The sequence below is a fragment of the Oenanthe melanoleuca genome, chromosome 3, assembly GCF_029582105.1.
Source record: "Oenanthe melanoleuca isolate GR-GAL-2019-014 chromosome 3, OMel1.0, whole genome shotgun sequence".
In the NCBI taxonomy this organism is placed as follows: domain Eukaryota; kingdom Metazoa; phylum Chordata; class Aves; order Passeriformes; family Muscicapidae; genus Oenanthe; species Oenanthe melanoleuca.
The window spans coordinates 37,345,141-37,370,709 of NC_079336.1; the positions used below are offsets into that span (position 1 = coordinate 37,345,141).

Consider the following 25,569-nt stretch of genomic DNA (forward strand, 5'->3'; position numbering starts at 1 on the left):
AGAAATTTCTACAAATCTGGGTAGATGGGGTTTCTTGTTCAGTAGGAAGTTTAGTGCCCTTGCAGATGACAGAAGAGAGACTGTGTTGGGTCAGACTGAAGGTCAGTGTAGCCCAGTGTTGTGTCTCCAGCAGAAGCCAAAAGTGGGTTCTTAGAGAGGAATAGAAGAACAAGACATGTAGTATTTCCCCTTTGAGTGCTTTCTGAGCCTCCAAATCCATGCTGCCCAAACTTTTTGAACAATTGTACTTCATTGTAGATACTATCTGCTAGCCCAAATAACAAAACATACTCAGTAAATGCTAAAGATATTTTGTCAGGAAAACAAAATATTTTTTTAGGAATTGTTGAGGAATGCCATCTCCTTGAGGTTTTGTTCTTTAAAAATGAGTATTCTAAATTGGAACAAATAACTTGGGCAGTTTAAGGAGAGCCACCATTGCTTGATGAGTTTCCCAGATCCTCAACATGAAGAGGAAGGTAGGTCAAGACAGGTCGTGTTGGGAGACAGATAAAATAAGGAGGTTCAGGAAGTGGTGTGGGAGCTGTAAGAGACATCATCTAACCAATAATCTAAAGAAACAACAGGATTTTTCTGACCTCCTCATTTATACTTAATTTGTACCTGTTGGGAAAAACCTTAATTCTGTTTTAGGTGTTTCTCTGGGCATGTCTTTTGTTAATAGGGTTGTTATCTCTATCTACAACTTAGGCAAATTTGAGGGTAGTCTTTGAAGTATAAGGAAAGTGATGTGCTGTAGGACACCTGAACTTCTCGTCCTTGATGGCAAGAACATTGTGTTAGTATTTCTAAGTGTCATTAGCTCTCACCAGATCTGCTTGAGAAATACTTCTGTCTGGATCTGATTTATGAACTTGAAAAGGTACTTGGTTTAGAACTATACTATCAGGGGTTTTTTTTTTATTTCTGAGAGGAAAGACAAGAGAAAACTTCTAGACTCAAATTCGCACCTAACTTGTCCTCTCCTAAATCTGCTAAAATCACAGGCTTGAAATGAAAGGTGCTGGGTATAAATAAAGCTTATAGCACAAATTAAAATAGGAGGAACTAGAACAATCTTGTTTAAGTAATGACTAGGTGTCTGGAGAGGTTTAGCAAGACCACAAGCAGAGATCATTGGGTCTTGGCAATAGTAGTCAGAGGATCAGTCTTAACAGTGAGACACTATCTAGACACAGATAAACTCCAGACCATGTCCAGATTTGGCAATTTTACCAAAGTGTTCCGATAACGTAATACATATTTAAACTATTCAAACATTTCCTTTTTTCTTCTATCTCTGGTACTGAGCAACTCCCACCCACTTGACGTTATAGACCAAGTGATTCAGATCTATTGGCTCTTGGTTGTGGAAAAATCTGCCTTGAGGTCATTTGTGGTTCATACCACAAGCAGCCATCCTTTCTTCACTCTGCCTAACTTCAGCCTGCTTTTTTAAATGAACTCAGTGTCCTTACTTTCAGCTGCATTTGATTAAGGGTCTGCATGGAGTTACATGCAGAGTATAAGGGCCTCTGAGCGCTCTGTGCCTGCAGGAGTCTGTCTGTGAAAGCTGGCCCCTGTTGGGTCCAGGCAGAAAGCAAAGGACGTGGCTGTGACTCAAAAGCCACAACTGGGGAATCCTGAGAGACAGCCTAGAGGAGTCCATTGTTGCCACACTGATGGCAACCCTGTGTGAACACCTTCCCACCTGCTGGAAAGCAGCAAATTGTAACAGCCCAGAAAATGCTTAAGATGTGTCAGAACTTCTGAGTTCTGCTATGTCCCTGAACATCTTTCCTGAAATGAGTTTTTTTTCCTGCCCCCCCATTTCCTGCACACGGCAAATTTTCTTTTTCTTTTCTGATTTACAATCCCACATGAGGCCTTTTGGATTCATTATACATGAACCAGTGTGTGTCTGGGGATGAATAATGTTCTTTCTTTTTTTCCTTGCACTGAATACTTTTGTTTTTTAACAGAAATGCCTTTTTCCTTTCAAGAACTCTCAGAAATATGTTCCTTTAAGAACCTCCTACATGATATGTATTTGCAATTTGTAAACACAGCATGTCAAAGAACGATTTGATTCAGTGGTGAGGCAGTCAGATATTTGCATGTCATGAGGTCTAAGGGAAACAAACTGACCCTCAGCCTTCCCCCACCCAGGCAAATTCTGATGGGACCCTCAAATAGCTCTGGCAAAGTGTTCTGTTTCTTTTGGACTTGATGAATGCTTGTTTCTGCAAAGACGTGTAATTATTTCTTCCTTTATTTTGCTGCGCAAGTTACCAAGAGAAGCAGCTTGAAACTAAATGTGAGTATTGAGGCTTTTTTCCATTATTCCTTTATGTGATAATCTTTAAACATGTTAGTATAGAAAGTACTTAGTTTAATATTGTGGGCAAGTATGCAGGAAGTTTTTCCTCACAAAACTGCTGAATAAATAAGATGCAGACTTCCACATATATATATTATGGTTTTAATTTTGTGTTCCTAAAGAGATACCACACATAATAAGCAATTAAAAATATTTTTTTATTAATTCCTTTCATTGTACTAATTGGCTCAACCACTGATTTGTGGAAAGATTTTTTAGGATTTCCTTTGCAAAGAGATGAAGATAAGTTTTGTTTACTCCAAAGAACCATCCATCAAAAAATGAATATGCTGTTTCCCAATACATTTTTATCTCCTAGCAAGCTTTCATAGCTATTTGCTTTTCCAAGAAAAAAATCTAAATAGTGTCTTTTCTGTTAAGTCACTTGTTTCTAGCATAAGTAATTTTAACACCTAATGTGGATTGTTCTTGATTTTGGAAGAAAAACATTTTCCAAGCTGATTTTTATAAGAAGTCAAAATATTGCTGTAAACAACAAGTATCATCTCCACATTCTCCCTTCATAAGAAGCTTTGTATTATCTTTATTTTTAGAATCATAATTTTATTTGCAATTTACATTTAGAAATGAAGTTTCAGATGCCTTTCTTTTGTGTTAATGTTTTTCTTCTCTTTGTGCAACAATTAGTTGTTTGTAGAGTTGCAGACCAACTGTAGTGGATTTGATATATTAACATTATAACAGATTGCTGATGGTCATCCCATGTAATTTTACTGCAGGATCAGGAAAGTTACTTTGACTCAAGGGTGTATAATTGGTAGAATATTGAGATGATACTAACTTGGGTTAGAGAAAACTTAATTCAAAAGCTGCTTAAAAGAGATTCTGATGTATGGTGTCTTGAAATTATTTGACAGCAGTTGTAATTTATAAAGCATTTATTTTTGGTTCACATGGTAGGACACATGTTCTGTCGGCTCTGTACAGACTATCTCAGCTTTTTTCATTTATTTTCCCTACCAGACTTTTATTTCTCAAAGGAACAGTTAAAAACTTTTAATATTGCCTAACCATGGAGAGATAGAAATAAATATTTTAACCAATTCCAAAATCAGAGAGCGGAATTCCAAACCTGTTGGAGGAGCAGCTCTCCTGCCGACCCAAGCTCTAGGTGCCATCAAGGCTTTTAGATCACCTGGAGAGTAAATGTGAGCTGAGTTTTGCTCCACACTTCCCTGCCAATTTAGGGTAAATGATGCTCATAAATTAATGATTTCTAGTTCAACTGTTCTATTGAAATCTCTAGAGCCCTAAGTTTGGAAGCTGGCATGGTGAAATGCTGCTGATGCGCCACTTGGGCTGCTGCAGCTGAATTCACTCTTCTGGGAAAGGGACATGAAGCTCATGAGAAAGAAGGCTGTGAGCTCCTTGTTTCATACATTTGTGTTTTCCTGTAAAATGTCAGAGGGATCAAGTAAGGACAATTTTGTGGAAATATGCAAACATGACTCCAAGAAAACAAGTTAATAAAACCCCATGACATAAATTCTGTGGCAGAGATAAAGTGAAGGACAAGACTCCAAAGGGAAGCTACATTGCCTTAGTTCCTTCATAATGATGGCTACCTTCAATTTCTGCTTGAAATCACCCTGGAGAGGAATTTATATCTTTCCCTTAGCTAAAAAAACGTGCCTTGCTTATTAGCTTCAGCAGGTTTAAGCTAGTTTTCCTGAATATCCCCATCCTCTGTTGCCACGTACTGCATGCCAGCTATCATCCCTACCTGTTCCCCTTTCTTAGACTTAAGAGTTTTCTTTGATTCTACTTCATTCATGCTAGTATGCTACTTTTCTTCCCAGCTATGGTTGCCTTTGAATTTGTTCAAGGTCCATGTAAAAGGACTGGTTAATTCTTGCACATCTCAGCGTAGTGTGGGTAATGGATCTGAAAAGGCTGTCCTAGCTGGTCACTGGCCTCAGACTTCAGAGGCTTTATCAGTCAGAAGAATATTAATCTTCCTGTAATGTGTCTTTGTGCATAGATAGAGAATTAATAGCAAGAATGGCCAAGTGCCAGAGGGTGGTGTAGTTGTTGACAGAACATTTTGCTTAAGAGTGTTCATCATAACCTCAGAGTTATAAAGGACAATTGCAAAGTGCACAACTGGAACATTTTATTACTGCAGCTAAATTTGGAAGTGTTTTCTACCTCTAGCACTGGGAGCTGACCAGTTGGCAACCTTTGCACACTGCTTTAACTGTCCCAGGGCAGTGCCATGGATAGAGCCTGATGAGCAGACCCATCTCATGGCAAAGGTGCAGTGAACCTTTTGTTACCAGTGTTACAGCAGGCTTGCTCTCTGACCTTGAGCAAGTCAATTGCTTTGCTTTGACGAGTGTTAACCTGTTCTGCAGAAAAGTAACTCACAAATGTGTTTTAGGATTACTTTATTAGTGTTGTTAGAAAAGAACTATGATACCTTTGAAAGGAAGGCTGTAAAATACCTCAGAGGTTTAGGTTTTAATTCTGTTTATCTGGCCCATAACAGCCCATAACATTAGGCTTAAACATGCTTATCGAGCTCACACTTTCTCAAGTGAGCTCTTCAAATTTCAAATTCAGCCACATCACTATTCATTCTATTCATTTATGTACTAAAACATGCAAAACTGTGGCATAATTAGCATTCAAAAATCTAACTTGCATGGGAAGAAATGCTTAGAGTAAAAATTATTCCATGCTGGTCTTCTAATTGGCAATCTTTGTTTAGTTTGGTGCTTAAAAATTGAAAAGCATTGAGAAATATTTCAAATTAAAAGCTCAAACAGTTTGGGTTTGTTGTTTTTCTTTATTAAAATACAGTAGCAGAATTCTTAATTTGTTTGATCATTTGCTTAGACTTTTTACTGAGAACTTTTAATAAATTTTCCTTAAATTAGCAAAAAGCCTTTGGTTTGTATTTGTTCCTTGGTGCAGTTTCTGGCACTGTGTTCCACTCTCCCCTCCTCTGACCAACCTTTTTCACCCCAGCTGATCAGAATTATGGTCTCTGAGCACCATCTCTACCAAAACCAGTCAAATCTATTTGAGGTTTGCAAAGATGGTTGTTGCTACATTCTTCACATCATCTCTAGAGTAAGTCCACACCAACCAGACTCTACTGGTATCAGTGAACTCACTGTTCCACAATATCCTGGAGTTAAATTACGTGTTCTTAAAATGTTCCTTAATGTTAGAAAGGAATTTCTTCAGTCTTACCAGATTTTCTCCAGCATTTTAGGATGTAGTGATGGGTATTTTTTGTTTGAAGCAAATGTTTACTGTCTTGGGTGTTCAGATAAACTTTAGCCTTAATTTTCCTTCAATCAGATAGGTCAATCCTACACTGGAAGCAATTTTTAGATAGCATGTATTTATAATCATAGCAAGAAATTCATGGTGCCAAAAACAAAACAACAACAACAACAGCAAGGACTTTTTCATGTATCAGGACATTACAAAAATCCCAGCAGGGCAGTTACTGAAGGGTCAATAACCTCACATCATAATAAAGAAAGACAGAATACCATGGTCTACTAATTTTAAATCACAGCCACTTTTAGACTGTTTTAAATAAAAAGAAAAAAATTAGTGTGTGGTGCAGAGACTTTAAGGCTTAAGAGAAATGTTGGGATACCCAGTAACATAATTATTCTGCAGATTTTATCTCCAAGGTAGGCAGGCCAGGTAATGTCAGAGTCAGAAAAGCTTCAAGTAGGAGCCCAGGGCTGAATCTCTGTAAGGACTGGTCGCTGTTGCTGCCACAGAATATGAGGATTCAAATTGAAACTGAATCAATGCCATGTTATCCCCTGTCTTGTTTGACAGCACATTATCTACTCAACTGCTCAAGACTTCAGAGGTCTTTAATTAACTTTTTTTGCCTACTTAATGGATTAAGCACAAAGTCACATATTTAAGGAGCAAAAAAATGGAAAACCACATTTTTTTTCTATATTTGTCCTAGTGACACTGTTACTTTTCCTCCCTGGTAGAGGACAAACAAAAAGCCAAAGATCTCCACTCCCTGCTCTTTTTTCTACCAGCCCCACTCCTAAAAGGGTTCTCCTAAAAGTGTTCACTGCCTTCAAAATTCCTTTTGTGAGACCACTTCTAAAACTGTTTTTACATTGGGAGTCCATATATATCCTTTGACTGTGCTAGAATGAAATGTGCTGGATAACTATCAACAGTGAATATAGGACATGATGTAAAAGATTGTGTATATCTGATTTTTTTTTTTTTTTGCCCCAGGTCAAAAGCCAGCAGGCTGTCCTTGATGCACCTACGTAGATAAACTAATAAGGTTTAGTCCATAGTGTGTTTAAAGCACCCAGGACAGGAAATAAAAGCAAAAAGCCACCCTGCTATAATTCCACATCATTGATGATATGCACACAGCTGAATTGCACTATTTTGTAACTGCAGCCTTGGTGCAGGTGCTGAGCCTTCATAACTGAATTGTGCATAGCACTGCCCAAAAGATAAGAGCACACCAACCCTAAACTGCAGAATTAAACCCTAATCCAGAAACTGTTAAATCACCTAATCTGACATCCATTCATTGAGATAAATTATTCAGATACATTAATTTGCACACAGATGCCAGTGTTCTAAGTGATCCTTTTTAAGAGAAGACACAGCAGGTGGTCATGCAACACTTAGAGGGAAGCAGAAAAAAGGCAAATAATCTTTTGAAGAATACCCACAGCGTATTTTCATGTTGGTTGTTTGTTGTGAGCTCTCCTAGATACCTTTCTCACCATCTGTCTCAGTTTTCTCACATAACCAGCTCATTACTGTAAAAATGGTAGAATACAAAGAGTGACACTTCTTTCAGATTTTCTTTACCAGATTAAATGCTTCATGGTCTGTCTACCTAGCAGATGCAATAACTGCATATGTATTTTAATATGCTTCTGCTGTTGTTATTATATCTCTGTATTCCAAAACCAGTGCAACTGCAGAGCATCATTAGTGCTAAATATCATATCCATACCTACTATGTCAATTGTTATCAAAAATCCAGAGTCCATAGGTAGGGATCAGGTTGTTCATAGTTCTCTCCAATGTTTCTGCTTACTCCTCTCCTTGTTGCCCAGAGAAGGTGTGGATGCTCCATCCCTGACAGTGTTTAAGGCCAGGCTGGATAGGGATCTGAGCAACCCGGTCTGCTGGGAGGAGTCCCTGTCCATGGCAGGGGGTTGGAAATAGGCAATCTTTAAGGTCCTTTCCAACCCAAACCATTCCATTATTACTTGATCCTGTCTCTTGGAATTGCCCATCTTGAAGCCTGTTTTCCCTTGGGAAGGATTGGAGAGTGAGACAGCAGTGGTCACCCCAAATATCTCTCATATAATGGGAAGACATTTGCAGTGGCAGCATTTCTTAGACTGTGCAGCAGTGGCTTTACAAACAATGATTTCTGGTGTAATAAGCAGGCTAGGATTTGTCTGCAGAGCCTCATCATCCCTATTTTCAGACATGAATTTGATAAGAAGGTGGCAACCAAGCCTGATGGAGCACTGCCAGCAGCAAAACTGTCCTATGGAATATTTGGCCTACAAATCAAAATACCTGGGAACAATGATAATTTAAGTAGAGATCTTAAATACCAGTACTACTAACAGTAGCCTTTGCTTTTCCTAAGCTGTAATGCCATTTAGCTTATCACAATCTCTTAATAAGGCTGACATTAGAAAATTTTAGATTTTGTTCATTTTTATAAGGTGTCATCCTTTTAATAAAAGAGTGCTGTGTCTTGGTTTATATTTGTCCTCATAAAATTAGGTCAGGTTGGCATAGCACAGCTGGAGAAAGAGGAAAAGCCACTGCAGCAGATGCTTGATTTACTTTTGGGTTTGGGGGAAGCAAGTCTTTCTTTTTTTAAACAGTGTAATGAAAATCCTTTCCAATTTTAGCTTGTTGCTAACAATGCTGCTGCTGATGATCTTTATATTTTTACTCATTTTATTTCTTAAAGAAATTCTAAGTAGGTCACAAGCTTTTAAATAACCCTTCTAGAAAAAGTTGTGCTGTACAGTCAGTTGTAGTTTTTGGATTTTTTTTAAAGGATTGTAATTCATGTGATGCACTCCTTCTCACACAATAGAGTAATCTTCATCCACCTTACTGTTTCTGAAATAAAATGCAGGGGTAAGAAAATCTGGTCTCTACAGCTAAAACATCTGCAAAGACAAGAAATTACGTATTTTTTCATTAAGACCTTAAAGATTACTCTCAGAATCAATTTTCTATATTGAAGTTCTTTTACTTCTTGTTAGTGGCAGTACTATTTTATTTGGTGATCTCTGGGCACTTCACTCACCCTTGTATCACAGGTATCATTTCTTTTTACTGCTCTTTTTCCCAGGAAAGCTTTCAGTCCCAAATTCTTAACTGTGAGGGTGGTGAGGCACTAGAACAAAGACAAATCATGGATGTCCCACCCCTGGAAGTTTTCACAGCCAGACTGGATGGGGCATTGAGCAACTTGGTCTAGTGGAGGGTGTCCCTGCCCATGGCATTTGGAGCCGGATAATCCTTAGGGTCCCTTCCCACCCAAAAAATTTTGTAAGTCTATGATTTGCACAGTAGGGATGAACTAATTGGTGGAAGTCCCAGATCAGACTTCAGAGCATGTCTTCATTGTAACTTCCACTTTCTGTTTATTTAAACACTTTTTGAAGTACCATTCATTATTTCTTAGCCATGGATTGTAGGTGAGTGTCAAGGCAAGAAATGAAAAAACAGGCATCTACAAGAGACCTGTATTGTTGTTATGAGAATGCTCCCACTCCTGCTCTAATGCACACAAGAGAATACTGAGGGTTTGTGGAGACATTTACCCTCCCTCTTCTGCCGTTCAACAGTGATAAATTTTCTGTGGTACATCACAGAATCACCTTGCAATTCCCCCTCCTGGGCCTCGAGAGCCTCCTTTCACCCCACTTCTCCAATGACAGGGATATTCCTCTGGATAACGGCATCCATAAGGTGTACCAGCCCCTCCTCCCACTGGGTGTCATCTGCCAGTTTGCTCTGGGTGCCACTCTGCCCCATCTAACTCACCAGTTAATTTGAGTGTTCTTTATCAGATGAGCCCTTTGTAACTGATGCAATCCTCAATCCTGTTTTATAGTTCAATATAGGAAGTACAACTAAGAACACTGACAGGATTTTACATTAAAAGTTACAACAGTGCACAGCTGAATTATTTAATGACTTCATTTTATTCCATAGATTTGCCAGTAGTCAGAAAGGAATGAGCTCCATAATGACACAGGAGAAAATCTGGCTCTACCAGACTATGTGAAAACCTGTAAAAAATGTGGGTAAGAATTATTTCAGGGAAAAAAAAAGATAAGAATTTAGATGACTACACCGTTTGAGTTTGTGTGGTGTAAACAAAGCAGACAGCAATACCAATTAAGGAAAAAATTACAAAATTCCTGAGATGCTTGATTCCCTAGCTCTTGCCCTTTTTGCTTGTAGTCATGGGGTGTGTAAACACAGCACAATTCAGTACAAAATACCAGACCAATCTCTAAAATATCTGCTTTGCCTTGTCACCCCACCAAACAGTGTCATCTGTGGATCATGAAGCAGGAAGGTTGGATTGTTAAAGCTGTGTCCTGTTTGGCATCCCTTCTGGCTGGTTAAAGGAGAATTTCATCAGTGAGAGCTCTGCATTCACTCAGATGTTTCCAGAACCTGATGCTGTATTACTGTTCTGTGCCACAGAGATCAGATACTTCAGAGTTAATATCTGTGTCTTCTTTCCTGTATGTTCTTGGTTTGGCTTGATCTGTAATATATGCCCTTAGTTCCTATTGCTGCTCTAGCCATTTTTAGAAAAGCAAATATTATAGAACCCTTAATGTATGTAAATGCATGAGACAAAAATAGAAATAGGGAAAATGAAGTCAGCAAATTCATGCAAATAAGGGAAATCACATTAAAATAGAAAAACATGTGCTTACCTGAAAATGAACAAGTGCCTAGGGCAGCTTGCAGGAGTGTCCTCCTCATAAGAGATCAAACTGTTTCTCTCATCCTTCAGTGTTGTTCAAAGGATTTTCCCCCCATCTTTTTTCTTTCTTTATGCCTCTCTAAGAAAGAGCCTTATTCCAATAATGGTATGTTCTTAAAGAAACATGATGAAGTTCAATGGCAGGTATATTTAGATTGGGAAATAGTCCATTAGAATTGCCATGAAGTGAAAGATAGAATATTTTTATCTATATGTACCTACTAATTCCTTTCTCAGTAGTATGAATGTTTCTGCACTTTTTATTCTTGTATGATGTGAGGGAGATTAACCTAGATTTATAGAAAACATCAAGATAAATTATTGAGAGGTACATTAACCTAGCTCTGCTTTTTAGCTTCAGTGAGAAAACCAGCATTCTTTTCCTCATGATTCCATATTTATCAGGATCCACCACTTCACAACCATGTTCTTACAGCTTTCTTCACTTGAAGTCTTCTAGTGCTCTGCACTTTAGAGGAAATCATTTGACTCTCCAGAAAGTCCCTGTCCTAATTTGTTGCAGCTCAATTCTATCTTCATCTGCTTTAACAGCAGGCTGACTAGCCTGATCTGTTTTTTTATTTTCATCTCTTTTATCATTTAGTCCATGAAACTGCTGCATTCTCAAATCTGACCCCAGGGACTCCAGCTGCAATATCCTCACGTCCTTAGCAACATCTCTTTGTACCTCCTTGGAATATTCATAACACTAAAAATAATACCATGTATCCTTGCCTACCAGGTATATAAAAATCAACAGTATTTAGCTTCCAATTTAAAATGTTCCAATTTAAATAGTAAAATCATCTTTTCCCAAGGAATGGCAACATGGCAGTCTTTCCCTGTGCCTAGGACTCAAGTTAGCAGCTGGAATGTTGGAGTCAGCGTTTCATTCCATGAGAGTGAATAACATCAGATCTCCAGAGATTTCTAAACTGACCTTCAAAACACAAAGTCTAGCTTCCAGCAAACTTAAAGTAAACATATTTCTCTAGAGATTAGGATCAAAGCACAAGAAAAACATTCTACTTAACTGTGTGGCACTGCTACCATTACTTATTTGTTGGAGCAAGGATAAATGGTGATGGGAGAGATGACATTCACCTTTTTTTGCTGCATTTTCTAATGGTAAAAGTAGTTCTCAAAGGTTACCCATACCTTTGCCAGAAGTTTTGCAAAAATCTTCATTCTTTTGCATACCATTGCTGCTTCATCCCAAACATGGTCTTTTATGATAATTCATAGTCTGAACTCTGAAGATTTTTTGAAGAAAAGTCTTGGGCAACTTAAGCATTTTACTAGAGGAGCAGCACAAGAACACCTTCAGGCTTTGATTTTAAAAGAGCTCTCAAGCAACAACTCTCATCTGTAGAACAAGATTAATAGCACTTTGCTCCCATATCCATATAGGGATTTAGGAAGATAATTGCATTACCAACTTCAGTAGTTGGTCTTATGTGTGCATGTTACCTGGGCTTTCTGGAATACACTAACTTCCTGGGGAAAAAAAGCAAAATTCAAGAGAACTGCTGTTTAAAGAAAATTACTTTGCATGAAGAGTTTTTGATAACTTAAAAAACTTGATTGACATTCATTAGAATGGAAAAACAGAGACGTTTCTACAGACATGAGAAGCTATTTGTTGGTGAGCTTTGTGCAACAAAAATGTGCTATAAGTAACAAAACTTTTCATGAATGCCCTGTTTGGATTTTGCTGTTGCCACTTTCAGGCTGAGATGAAGCTCTGTCAGGAAGCAGGAGTACTGATCCAACAAGGAGGGGATCAGAAAGGTGGCACACTCAGGGTTATCCTACGAGGCAGTTCATAACTTTAATGCCCACTAAAAGAAGAAAAGAAAGTCCTCTGAAACCCAGTTTCAAGCCTGTCCTGTGACCTTGACTGTGGAGCACAGTTAACCACAAGCACTCCTTGATTGTGTCCTTAGACACCAGTTTATGCTTTTTTCCCAATACAGAGCAAAATGCGCAAAACTTAACCTTGACTTTGGTCACGACTCTGATTGTGCATTAAATGCACTGAGCTCTGCCTGGTTTTTATATGTCATGTTCTGTAAATGTACAAACTGATGGATTTAATTTTCTCATACAAATGGGTTTGTTTGTTACATGTTCAAATCTCTGTTTGATCTTAAGGAAATGGAAGTCCCGATTCAAGCCCTGTTCTAATATTTTCCAAGGATATCACATAAAACACATCACAAATATTTTTAAGAAAGCATGTTTCCCACTGATCTGAGTTCCAGATTATTTTATTTCCTTACTACACCCTGTCTTGGCTGACACAAATATTAAGGGCAGTAGGAAATACTGTATATCAATTCAACTCTGAAGATTTTCCACTTAAAGGAGCAACAAGTTTTCCAATCAAGCCATTACTTTTGATCTGAAATAAGTATGACAGCCTCTCTCCCTGCCCCTTTTCTACTGTTTTACTACTATGCCTCCCAGAAGAGATTTATAAATGCCTGACCATATGCATTTGTGCCAGTGGAAACTGCAGTAACTGTTTTCCTCACAGCTCAAACAACCATTTTGGTTTAGAGCTTACCAAAGCAGAAACCCAGAAAAACATTTTATACTTTTTTAAAACAGAACTGTGGGTATAATACAGTCAGAGAATGTATAAAAACAAAGTATGAGGGTGTAACTCTAACTGAACTAGGTATAGGCATTGTCAGGGATAAGAACTCCCTGGAATCTTGTCTTCTCTATGTTTTTCCTTATTCTCACGCTCTGCATCTGGTCAAGAGAAACCAATTTGCCCTGTTCTTCAAAGTGCAAAAATTTCAGCTGCCCAAAGTCACTGACATGTAAATATTTTAGGAGACCTTCCAAGTTGTTTCCAACTCCTCTAAAATTCATGATTGCTGGTGCTGGCTGCAGCTCCACCCACTGAGTTTAATGAAGACTGCAATCCAGCAAGCCCAGCAGATGTTTTTGGGGTTGCTTCACTGTGAACTTTCTGGTTTCTCCTTCCTTCATTTCCAAGAATTAAGACCCAATTTTAGCAAAGAGATGATGATCCAAACAGCAGTAAGAAGACTGAAATAAGTCTTCATCTCTACAACCCTTAAAACATTCACTATTGCAGATCTATAAGCAGCTGAGGTTTGGGTGCTTGCACAAGCCTCTTATCCTTGAAAAACTGAAGGATGGGAAATCCATACAACTGAATCTCAATAGATTTGTGGTATTTCCTGCATTTGTCTGGCACAAAAATACAATCTCACATTATTTTGGTACTGCCAACAAGGAATCCAGCAATAAAGAAATATGTAAGAAAAAGCAATCTTTTCCAATAACAACATGGGAAACTTTCTTTGAGTTCTGGTTTTGTTTGACTTATAATTTAGTTTATTTTTCTTTATACTTTACTCTTCTGCTCTCCAGGGGTACTTTTGCAACCTTACAATGCCGTCACCAAATATTAGCAGCACAGTTGGGATAATGCAAAAAACAGTCATATATCCTGGAGTGCCTTGTCTTCCTTGTGTTGGGTCAGGGAGATGGTGGGGTATTTTGAAAAGAAAGGAATGAGCAGAAAGTCAGGAGTAAAGAGAAAGTCAGGAACACACTACAAAGTGTCTCTTCTCTTTTGACTTTTAACTCTGCAGTTGGTTTCATTTTTTAATTATTGCTTCTATCTCCATTACCTGATTTCTGGATTAAGCACACCCCAGAATCCAGTACATAATGCTTATAATGTCAGTAGCTGTACGTAGAGAATGCCAAGATGGCTTCATTTTCAGGTGTCCGACCTGACACAGTGTTAGAATGAGCTGAAGCAGCCCTCTTGCTCTCCATCATGTAGGTAATACAATTCTCAGTATATGTTGTTAAAAGCTACCATATTATTGTAGAACAACCTAGCATAAAGAAATCCAGGGTACTGCAAATGACCAGGAAATGCCTGGTCAAATAACTTCCAGAGGTAATGCAGCATTAAGTAGTATTTGAGAAAGCAAATGGTCATGCACTGAATGACACCATTTTCCCCTCTTTTGCAGAGCACGTGGAGGCCCAGCAGGATGACCAGCAGCCACACAGACTGTCATTTCTGCCTGCAGTCTCTCCGTGGCAGGAAATACGCACTGAGAGAGGAAAATGCTTACTGTGTTCCGTGCTATGACAGCCTGTACGCCAACCCCTGCCAAGAGTGCAAGCAGCCCATTGAGTGCAACTCCAAGGTGAAGGTTTACCCTGCACCTTTTGTTCCTTGCTAAATTGTGCTCAAATCCAGTTTCTTTAATGGCAGATTTGATATCCACCCCTTTGCATATCCCTGTATGGCTGAAGAGACATAAGCATAGCTGTTGTGCATCCACACACAGCAGAGTGAAACAGGAATAGGAAACTGAATAGGAAACTGAATAGGAAAGCTCTGGGATCAAAGATGAGGAAATCTGCACATGCATATGCCTCAAGCATACAGCAAAGCTGTGGTGCATGTGTGGACCTCAGCTATGCTCCATCCTTCACCTACAGTCACCCACTGGCTGCAGAGACAGCAGTGTTGGAGGGGTTATAGGGTGGGTGATGTAATTCAGTGTATCAGGTTGACTGACACCTTGGAAATTCTGAGAGATGTTCACTGAAAAAATATTTTGAGTACTGAATTAATTACTTTTACTGTAGGTGTTGACAAGCAGATGTCAAGCTGAGAAAACAAGTTTATAATTTGCATATTCTCTCTCTCTTTTGGAAATGAAGTGTTTTTTAATTTCTGCTTAATTCCATGCTTACTTTGATCATCCCACAGATGGTGTATCAGTAGCAGTGTTTCTGACCTTGTCTTTCCTTTCACTTCTCCATTTTTTACAATATTAATTAATAATTCAAGTTCCTCTGTGGTCTTGAACAGGGTTTCTAGCATCCCATACTTCAATATAGAGCATGTATACCTGACTTTGAATTTTAAGGTCAAATGAAACCTACCACAAAGCATTTGTTCTGCCAAGTTTAGTGTGTATTGGTCACCTTGTCCCCATGCTCTCTTTGCTTATGCCCCTTAGAAATAAAAGGACAGAAAGTTATTAAAATAAACCTCTTGGAAGGCTTTCCCAGCCCAGGCACTTCAATGCACATTGTCTGACTACATGAATCATCCAAGGAAAATGCTGATTTGGGTAAAGAAACTCCTCAAACTCTCATCAGCATTTTAGCCATGACAATGTTGAACACATAGCACCAGTCAGGTTCACCAGGAAAACACACATGCTTTGAGTTCACTTAATTTTACCCTTAAAATCAAAAATTAAATAAGAGACAGGATTGCTATAGTTGAAGATCAGAAACAAAAAGCTATTTTTTGGACTGGTGGAAAGAAAAAATGGGAGAAAAAAGCAGAGGTGGTAAGAAAGGAGTGCATCTGGCTGGAGACATCTAGAAAAGAGGCACACAGAGATCTACAGCTGATGGTCTCACCTCTGCCAAGGGGCTAGAACTTGGTTTTCTTCCTCTCCTCCTCACCCAGTCTGCCTCTGGCTGCTCTGGGCTGACAGCCCAGTTCCTGCAAGACTCAGAGTGCTAACTAAAGCAAATGAAAGTCATAAGTGTTTAGCATCTCCTGAAACAAAGCATAGTATTTCTTTCATTTTTAGTTCTTTAAAAGGCAGGGACATGATAAAGGAGAATGAGATTTGATTTTATGTTTCTAAATTATTAAAGAGCCTAGAAGTGTTATTATTTTTTAAGCTGGGTTTTTTGAGGTGCATTTTTCCCTTGCCTTTCTAACTGTGGAAAAATTTAATCTGCAGTTTGGTCTTTCTTTGAATTTTTAGTCAGGATGTCACACATATACTGTTAGCTCTTTCATCCCTTAAGCCCACTGAGAGTCTTAAATAAATATTTTTTCTGCCATGTTTTCAGGGGGATTTATATCAGATATAAACAAAAGCGATGATTTTTTAAAAATCTAACTAATACTCATTTTGTTCTAAATGAGATTTTAATTGCGTGTTTTCTGACATGACTGTCATGTCAGCTGGAAGAAGTAGTAACATCAAAAATACATAAGGTTAACTTCAAATTCTGTAGAATATAGGCTTCCTCTCCAATGGTATGTGCACATTAAAAATCTTGTTCACTTGAAAGACAACTGTAATATATAGTGATTCTTCCAATAACAACATAGCTCTGTGTTACATGAGGAAGGACATTCTGCCAAAGCAGCTTGTAATGGCCTCTGCAGGAGATCTACACAACAGTGTGACACTGAGCACCTGCACCTTCCCTAAGCACACTTCTGCTTGGATCCACCACTGCAGTGCTCTTCGTGTTTCGTTTTAGTTCTGGAAGGAATTGAAGGATAAAAACACTGTAAGTAAATGTTTGCATTAACATGAACTTGCTTTCTCCAAGGATCTGGCCTACAAAGGCCGCCACTGGCACGAGGGGTGCTTCAGGTGTGCCAAGTGCAGTCGCTCGCTTGTGGAGAAACCATTTGCTGCCAAGGACGAGGTCTTGCTGTGCACTGAGTGCTACTCTGATGAGTACTCATCCAAGTGTTTTCAATGCCAGAAGACCATTATGCCTGGTAAGACAACAGAGGCTCTTTGCTGAGAAATGGAACCACATTTTTAATAATAACCATCTCCTGGAATAATAAGCTACAAGGTCCTTGACTTTCAGAACACCTTTGAGGTGACCATTCCTCCTTTGTGTGTAACACTCTGCCAGGAGTGGGGACAAGGCAGGCAGATACTTCTGACCTGTCACTGACAGGTCTTATGAATCCTTATAAAAATATTAAGAGTTCAGTGCAGGGTAAAATGTGTTCATGTGATGTCCTTGATTCTGTGGCAGTTCTTAGGAAGCATATCCTGCTGTGAGCATAGGTAGACAAACTGAGTTTTGTGAGCAGGACTGCCAGATTAGACAAGTCATCTGCATGTATTCCACGTTGAACAGACCCTGAGCATGTATTCTTTACACTAGTGCTTTCGCTCAGAAATATATATATTTTTTTAAACTGTCAGAACGTTACAATTTGCCTTCAAATCATTAGCAGCATTTTAACTAAAACTAATAAAAGTCCATTTTACAATATTGCCCATGTTTACAACAGGCTTACTTCCTGCCATTAGTAACCTTGAAAATTCTGCACTTTCCACTAAAATGCTTCTCCACTTTTGGTTGTGTCTGTTCAGGACATGCTCTAGGCTTTTCATTGCTACCACATCAGTAAAGCTAATTCAGCAGAGTGATTACCCAAAACCTGCCTCTTCACAGCCATCTGAGAGAAGCCACAGCACCATTTGTTGCAAAAGGAAGCTGCTTGCTTAGAAAGTGTGTCCCTAACTTTTGGAACAGAGAACATCAGTAAATTTGGCAGTGATGTTGGACTTTTATTTTTCAGTATTTCTCAATGTTGAACAGGCTGTGCAAAAATATAGTCTTACCATTGATACAAGATTACTCATGTTGTATTCAACCTGTAACACTAGTTTGTATTTTTATAGTTTGTTTCCTTTTCATTGCACCTAAAATCTGCATTAGTGGAAACAAATATTGTAACAACATACTTATGTTCATTTTAATGATTACAAATTACTTAAATTGTATATATTTTACAAAAATGCTGTCAAATAGGCACACTTCACTAGGTGTGATCAAAAAAGTTCTAGAATACAGTCAGGCATTTATATTATGCATGTTGCTTGTTTTCTCACAGAGTCTAAATCCTTGCAGCAAGTGCCTGAAAGTGTGAGAAACAGTGCAACAGTGGCATGGGAATGCCAGCCAGCCTCTATATCATTGATTTTCTTCTCATCAGCTTGCTAGCTCTGTGTAGAAAAGACCTAGTGAAACACAGTGAAATTAGCCTTAGTCACCAGGATGAAGCTGCAAACCATTTTTGTCCAAATACAATCAGTAGTTTCTCCACTGGCCCCACAGTTCAGGAAACAGGCACAGTGGGATTAATCAATTACAGCATCAATCCTCTTCTTCATGTGGAAAGGATGGTAAAGCACCTTGCACCTCTCTGATGCTACCTACAGTCTGATGCTACCTACAGGTGGGAAGTCATGGATGGAGATCCACTGGAAAACTGCTCCCAGATATTTGTGCATATCTTAGACTTCTACATCAAGATAAGGCACCTGTACACAGAGATAAAATCTCTGAAACTCCTCTGACAAACATTTGAGTGAGCAACTTTCTGTCCTTGTGCTGTATCAAAAGCATCTAGTCAAAAGAATTATTGGTCTAAGACAGAAATGGTGGGCTAGAGCAGAAGGCAGCATAATGCGCTGTACCACAGAAAAAATATTGGCTTTTAGAAAGTGTCCAATTTAAGCTGATTAAGATAAATAATGCATTTATGGGTGAAGGAGCCTTAGTTTGAGAAAGACAGAAGACAGAACAAAAATAAAAGTACTAAACATCCAACAAATTAATCTCTAATTTATAAAAGTGCTGCATACCTGAACATTATCACTGAGTTGGCAGGTTACAGAGAAACTGAGCAATTCAAGCATAATCACAAAGAAGAAACCCCAAAAAATTTGTTTAAGAGCAGACTAAAAATCACAGCTTAGGCAATTCAGGACATCTTGTGCCAGATGATTATATGACACTGAATGTGTTCTTGAAATTTCAAGTGCATTCTTAGAAGCTCTATTAAATTGAAGGTAACTTTTTCCTTGAGTAATCCAATGCTGAGGTAGAAGGTTCAAAATAAGAATATTCCCAACGTTCCCAACTTACAAGGCTGTATCTGAGAGGGTTGATCACTTTGGTCTTTTTTCAGGGTCACGTAAAATGGAATTCAAGGGAAGTTCCTGGCATGAATCCTGTTTTGTGTGCCAGTATTGCCAGCAACCATTGGGAACAAAACCATTAATCACCAAAGACAATGAGAATTACTGTGTGCCCTGTTTTGAGAAGCAATTTGCTCACCATTGCTACGCTTGCAAAAAGGTAATTAAACATACAATGCAAAAAATGCCCTAGTGAGACAATATTGCTCATGGGAGAAAGGGCTGGATCATGTGAAATGTCTGGTGAACTAAGAGCAAGATCAGAGTCTTCCCACTGTCACTGAACACTGAAAGCCAACTGCAACAGTGTCTGCTGTCCACTCTTGCTAGTCTGAGACTGATTATATCTGAAATAATCTGAAACAAAAAAAAAATGCTTTGGGCTTCTTTAGTTAGTGATTGTGATTTGAAGCAAATGTTAAATGGAATGTTATATAAAATGCTTCTCTTCTGAAAATCTCTGATTTTGCCTTGGTAAACATGCCTCTTTTTCCATCTTTTGTCAGATGTATTCATACGCATAATTAGCCACCTGAACTGAGCAAATCATCCACAATCTTATTTTTTCTTAAAATGTATCAGGCAATTAGCAGATCAAGTAACATTTAATTGTGATAACACTAGTCAGGAGTCCCACTGATGCAACACATTATGATACCCTTGTGGGTACCAGAAAGCTTGATTTGATTTCTTTTTTTTCCCAAGTACAGATAAATCAATTCTTCCTTCCCTTGATTTCTCATGTTTTAAGACTGTCTCTTGTTGATGAAAATACTCAAAGCATCATACTATTCAAGTGTGATAATTTTCTCTAGGGAAATGTTTTAAGCTGCTTTTTAAGGCAGAATTTTTCTTATGCTTTAGTACCTGCACACTCAAGAAGCTTTTTTTTCTACTTCATCAAATAACTTATAATCTCCTGTAGTTATGTAATGATTACCTGCAAACCTCTACCTCTAATAAAAGCTTTTAATTTCCGGAAAATATGCTGCCTATTTTTTCTTCACTAGTTAAACTTAAGAAAATAATTTTATATATTCCCATGTCCTTACATCTAGCCTTTAATTTGCATTAAATGAACACATGGTGATTATAGTAATTATGCTCAATGTTTATTATGGGTATTGATGTTAGCTCCTTCTACATGAAATAATCAGGATTTGCTTCTTAAAAATTCTAGGAATGCAAATAGTCCCCCTACATAATAGCTAAAACCATTTTACTTCTGAAACTTGCATCAATTCCCATACATGAGAATTGAGCCCAAAGTGATTAAATTGCCAAACCGAATCTTCAATTTTTGTCAGCAATTTTTATGTTTTAATGGAAAAACAAACATAATTACAAAGTAGCCCAAAACTGAAATGTTAAAGGGATTGGAAACTATTTAAATCTCTTTATTGCTTGACATGATCCAATATTTTTCTTTATTTTCCTGAAATTATATTCCCCAGGGAAATTTGATGATACCACTTTTTTTACTTCTTCAACATTTTCTCCTCTTGTTCCAACAGTATTCATTCATTCATTCATTCATTTATTCATTCATTCATTCATTCATTCATTCCCTGTCATGCATGTGACTTGACAGTAGAAACACAATCTTAGAGCTCATCTTTATCTTCACAGAAATTTCTCTGTACACAGATTCTGTGAAACCAACTCTTTACCACACACGTGGGAGAGCAGAACAACTGGAAATTTCCCACTTGAGAAATAACTAGTGCAGAGCTGAGTGCATTGCTTTCAAAGAGAAGTTGATGACACTGATTTTTTTCTTCTTCTGACCATGTAGATCTCCTTTCTATTTTACTTCTGTTTCTTTACTGTCTTGCTTCCCATTAAAAATACTGTTGCAGTTGAGAGACAGCAAAATACTGGTTGGAGATTTGCTATTATCTCAGCATCAGTTCTCTCACCCACTTCCTATCACTAAGAATTTCCCTTCTGAGAGCATGATTCTAAGCACTTTTGTACAGTATAATAGAAAAAATTCATTTAAAGATAACATATTTATTACAAATTACAGGTTATACTGTGATAGAAAATTGAGAATAACAAACCAGTAGCATGTGGATTTCAACTGCAGATTAGTTAAATGGATAATCCAGATGAAAAAAAAAGTTGGTGTGACCACCCCTCTTCTCTTGTGCATATTGGAAGAGAGAAAACAAGCGGAAGTACTAATGAAGGACTGGACAATCCTTCATGATTCACACTTTTTTTCTTTGCTCTGCCCTTGTTTGTCAATACATTAGGTTATAACTTCTGGAGGAGTGACCTATGATGACCAGCCTTGGCATAAAGAATGCTTTGTGTGTGCTGTGTGTAAAACTCAGCTGTCTGGCCAAAGATTCATTTCCAAAGATGAGTACCCATACTGTGTAGACTGTTTCAGCAAATTTTGTGCCAAGAAGTGTGCTGCATGCAAGAAGCCTATTACAGGTGAGTCTCATCTTCTAGAGGGGACCAGATAGAAATTAATCATCAGTCTCCTCTCAAAGAAGACTTTCACTTTAGAAAAAAAAAAAACCACTGAAAATACTCCCATTGTAATGAAAGACAGAAGGAGTTAACTATCAGATTCTCTCTGTGTCACATGTCCTATATCTTGCTAGGACATACTGATGACACATGCTCCCTGACTTATGAGGAGTTGTTTTATGTGCCCAAAGGAGTTTTTGATGTAGTGTTTCCTATTGTAAAATTCCTCCTTAAGAATATTTTAAAAGGTGCTTTTTTCGCTCTTCCCAGGACAGTACACACAAGTCCCTCTGTGATTTCTTCAGTTTTGCTTTTAAATGCAAATGTGATCAAACTAAACACAGATTAACTGCCTGCTGGTAAGGCACACCTGTCAAATTAGCAAGCTTGCCAAATGCAGCAGGGCTCTATTTCCTGCATCCTTGTATACTTAGAGATGATTTATAATTAGACATGTATGTCACTGGTCTATGATAGCTGAAGTTTCCTGAGAGCATTTGCTGGTGTTCTGCATTTTTCTCCTATTATGTGTGGAGTCAACTGTTGAAAAGCTCTGCCTGGTTCTTTCAGGTGCTTGCTGCATATGTCATTGGACAAAGAATTCAATACTCAATCACATATGCATGATTTTAAAAAAAACAAACTACTAAACAGCAACAAAAAACCAACACCAAAACTATTCAAATTCCCCCAGTCCTCAAGATTTTATTTCAGCTAATTCTTCAAGGAATCCCATTATCTGGTAATTTTCAAAAGAATCCATCTTAAGAAACCTAATTATTAAAATTCATTCAGAGTTGTATAGAAACTATGTGTTTCAACATATTGCAAATAAATGTCATGAGGGTTTGTTGGGAAGATCAGCAAACCTGAATGGACATTCTGATAAACCCATTGTGTTCAGATCTCATAATGGGATATGCAAGCCACTTATGGCTTTACTTGAAATATTTCCCACTGCTTAAATTTCAAAGTTATTTTTGAATGCATCTACTGAAGAATATTTCAAACTATAGATTTTTTTTCATTTTCCCATTCCCTATATGAATGACAAGCTGAGCACACATCAGATCATCTGTTGCATTGCTGAACCATGCCCAGAAATACTGGATTAAGATTTTTTTTGTGCTCTCTTTCAGCTCTCGGAGGTGCCAAATACATCTCGTTTGAGGAGCGTCAGTGGCACGGGGAGTGCTTCACCTGCTCCAAATGCTTTGTCTCCCTGGTGAGCCAGGAATTCCTCACTCAGCAGGGTGACATCCTTTGCCACAAATGTGGCTCTGCTTCCTAGTTCTGTGGAAAGATGTACAGCTGCATTATTCTTACTCTGTAGCAATGTAGTTCATTGGTCTGCTGTAAGAAAACCAGATAAAAGTCACTACAGTTATTCAGTCATTCAAGCAACTTTCCAACAGCAGTTTAACTTTGTCATAGTTCTCAACTCCTTATAAACAAAAATTAAACAACTGCCCCATACTAGTCAATAAAATGATGCAGAAAAGATTTTAAGATGTATTTTAAGCCTAACTCCAGTATGTTTTGCTTGTAACACACTGCACTCTGCTGTTAGAAGCTTAAAAATTTGTCTTTTATCATGACTAAACCAAGGAGGACTGTGAAAATCTGCTTGGTATATGAATAATGATGAGTCATTAGTACTGATTCACAAATGCAGATCTTGGCATGGGTAGCTGGGTACAAGCATTTTTCTATTGGATCATAACATTGAAGAGAACACCTTGGAAGTATTATATTCTTCCATACTTTGTGAAAAAAAGATGCTGACAAAGCAGGCAGAAATTATGAGTAGGAGATGCTCTCACACTGAGAACCACAGAGTCAGAGAGGCCCATTCCAAGGGCCAAGCCAATGGAAAAAAAGTCATTTTCCTTCCCTTACTGGGATTACTTCCTAGAGAAGTCACCCAGAACACTACAGCACATGTCCTTTCCCAAAAGTGAGTCACTGTACTTAATTTTTTAGCCATAGATGCTCTAGGACATAAATAAACCCATACTTTCAGATACTGCTAGAGGTAAGGATTGCCTGAGATTGAATAGTGCTGATGTACATTTTCCCATAACTAATATGCCTTAAGACTCTGTTTCCACTGTATTTGCTATACCTTCAAATATAGTCCTAAAATATGTTTTTTATTAGTTGACACAAGAACCAACTCACACTGGTCCCTTTAGCCTTGTGCTTTCCTTCAATAAAAAGTGCTTTGCCAGCAATTGAAGCCTTGTCAAGGGTTAAGCTTACCTGCTTGGTCTTTAATTCACAGTTCATTCCTCTGCTTGTAAATTCCTGCATGTGGACAGCAGGCTATAAACTCTCCAGAGCCAATTCCTGATTTGTTTCACCATTAGCCACATGTCTTTTTTAACAGTATGTCAAGAATTAGCAACTGTCACTGCCAGCCAGGCAGCTCTTGCTTGCAGTACAGGGACTTAGTTTTTGGGTAGCCAGCCTTTATATCTGCTTGTTGAGTTCCACACTCAGATGTCATCTATTAGAGGTCATCTAGAGCTGAGTTACAAGCATCTATCTTCTTTCTTCTGTGTGTTACAGTGGCCTGGTTTGTGTACTGGGCCGTTGGATGGAGCAGTGATGTCAGGAATGGCAGGTTCTGCACTGTCCAGCAGAGTTTGAGACTCATCTCCCATGTCTTTAAGTCATCCTTCTTCAGACTCTGACCTTGAGTGCATGGAGTTATTTGGCTGACTTGAGAGGCCTTTATTCATATTGGAGACAGCCATTACTTTAGGCACAAAAGTGAAAAAACAAAGATTATGTGTGCATGGCTAAACCAGGGCTGAAGTGCAGTGGCATAAAATCAATATGAGTAATGACTGACAAATGAGTACATAGCAGTCTGTCAATAAAATATTGAACTTTTGCTCTATGTGGTGTTAATTTTTAGTTTCCATTTTCTTCTTTCATGGCAGTTTTTATTGCACTCTTGAGTTTGATTAGTTTATGTTTTTCACCTTATCCCAGCTGCTTCCTTTTCTGCTTACACATCTCCCATAGCTGACACAGGTTCTTGGTAAGGCTTAGATTCCCATAAATAGAAATATGTTTCATTGCCTTATATGTATAAATATATATATGCAAATACACAGACATAGTGGAACACAGTTATGTATGATGTAAAAAATTGCACTGAGCTATCAGAAATTAGTAAATGTTAATGGTCTTAAATTTTTAAATTAAAATAATGAAACACCATATTCAAGATTGTCTATGGAGTGTACCTTTTGTTTGTTTGTGTGAAATAACATTTAGTACATCTCAAGAATGTGGTTTGGATCCTTTATTCAGTCTCCTCTGAAGAATCATACATCTTAAATACAAACTGAAGCAGGAATTACCAGGCAGCCTCCTAAGACATGACAGAGTCACAGGTCAGACACACTGATGATGATAATCCCAGTCTTCCAGCCTTAACATTTACAAAACTGAAATTCTGCTCTGACTCATCAACTAATTATATTTTTGGAAATACCAACTGAATTATTTATTTCTTCTGAAGTAAATACAGTACAGTCAAATCTGAAATGGAGCATTTTCACTTCAGAATAATAGTAAGAAATGAATGTGATTGCTATAAATAGTCTGAATAAAAGTCATATTAGATAGTAAATTGCTATTTCCTAGTCTCTGTCACCAGCTATCCCAATGCCTGAATATAAGTACAGTGATACTCTGGTGGTGGGCTGACCCTGGCTGGGTACCAGGTGCCCACAAAAGCCCCACTAGCACTCCCCTCTGCAGGGGAGAAGAAACACTACTCAAGGCTCAAGGGTACAGATAAAGAGAGACATGTCTCAGCAATTACTGTGACAGGAAAATAGCCTTGACTTGGGGAAAAATAATTTATTACTCAT

At 38.1% G+C, this 25,569-nt stretch overlaps 1 protein-coding gene across 4 annotated transcripts; it reads left to right on the forward strand.

Annotated features, from left to right (window-relative positions):
* The first annotated feature begins 1,911 nt into the window (after positions 1 to 1,911).
* FHL5 (four and a half LIM domains 5) lies at positions 1,912 to 25,226 on the forward strand. 4 transcript variants are annotated; one of them, XM_056488488.1, is made up of 6 exons: positions 1,912 to 2,317; positions 14,441 to 14,620; positions 16,794 to 16,968; positions 19,186 to 19,355; positions 21,454 to 21,640; positions 22,819 to 25,226. In XM_056488488.1, exons 1-6 carry the CDS (start codon positions 2,234 to 2,236, stop codon positions 22,968 to 22,970), a joined length of 948 nt encoding a protein of 315 aa, XP_056344463.1. In that variant the 5' UTR covers positions 1,912 to 2,233; the 3' UTR covers positions 22,971 to 25,226. The 4 variants fall into 4 exon arrangements, with proteins under 4 accessions (XP_056344463.1, XP_056344464.1, XP_056344466.1 ...); XM_056488489.1 differs by lacking the exon at positions 1,912 to 2,317 and having other exon boundaries at positions 14,447 to 14,626; XM_056488491.1 differs by lacking the exons at positions 1,912 to 2,317; positions 16,794 to 16,968 and adding an exon at positions 16,624 to 16,751 and having other exon boundaries at positions 14,546 to 14,620; positions 22,819 to 25,224.
* The last annotated feature ends 343 nt before the right edge of the window (positions 25,227 to 25,569 follow it).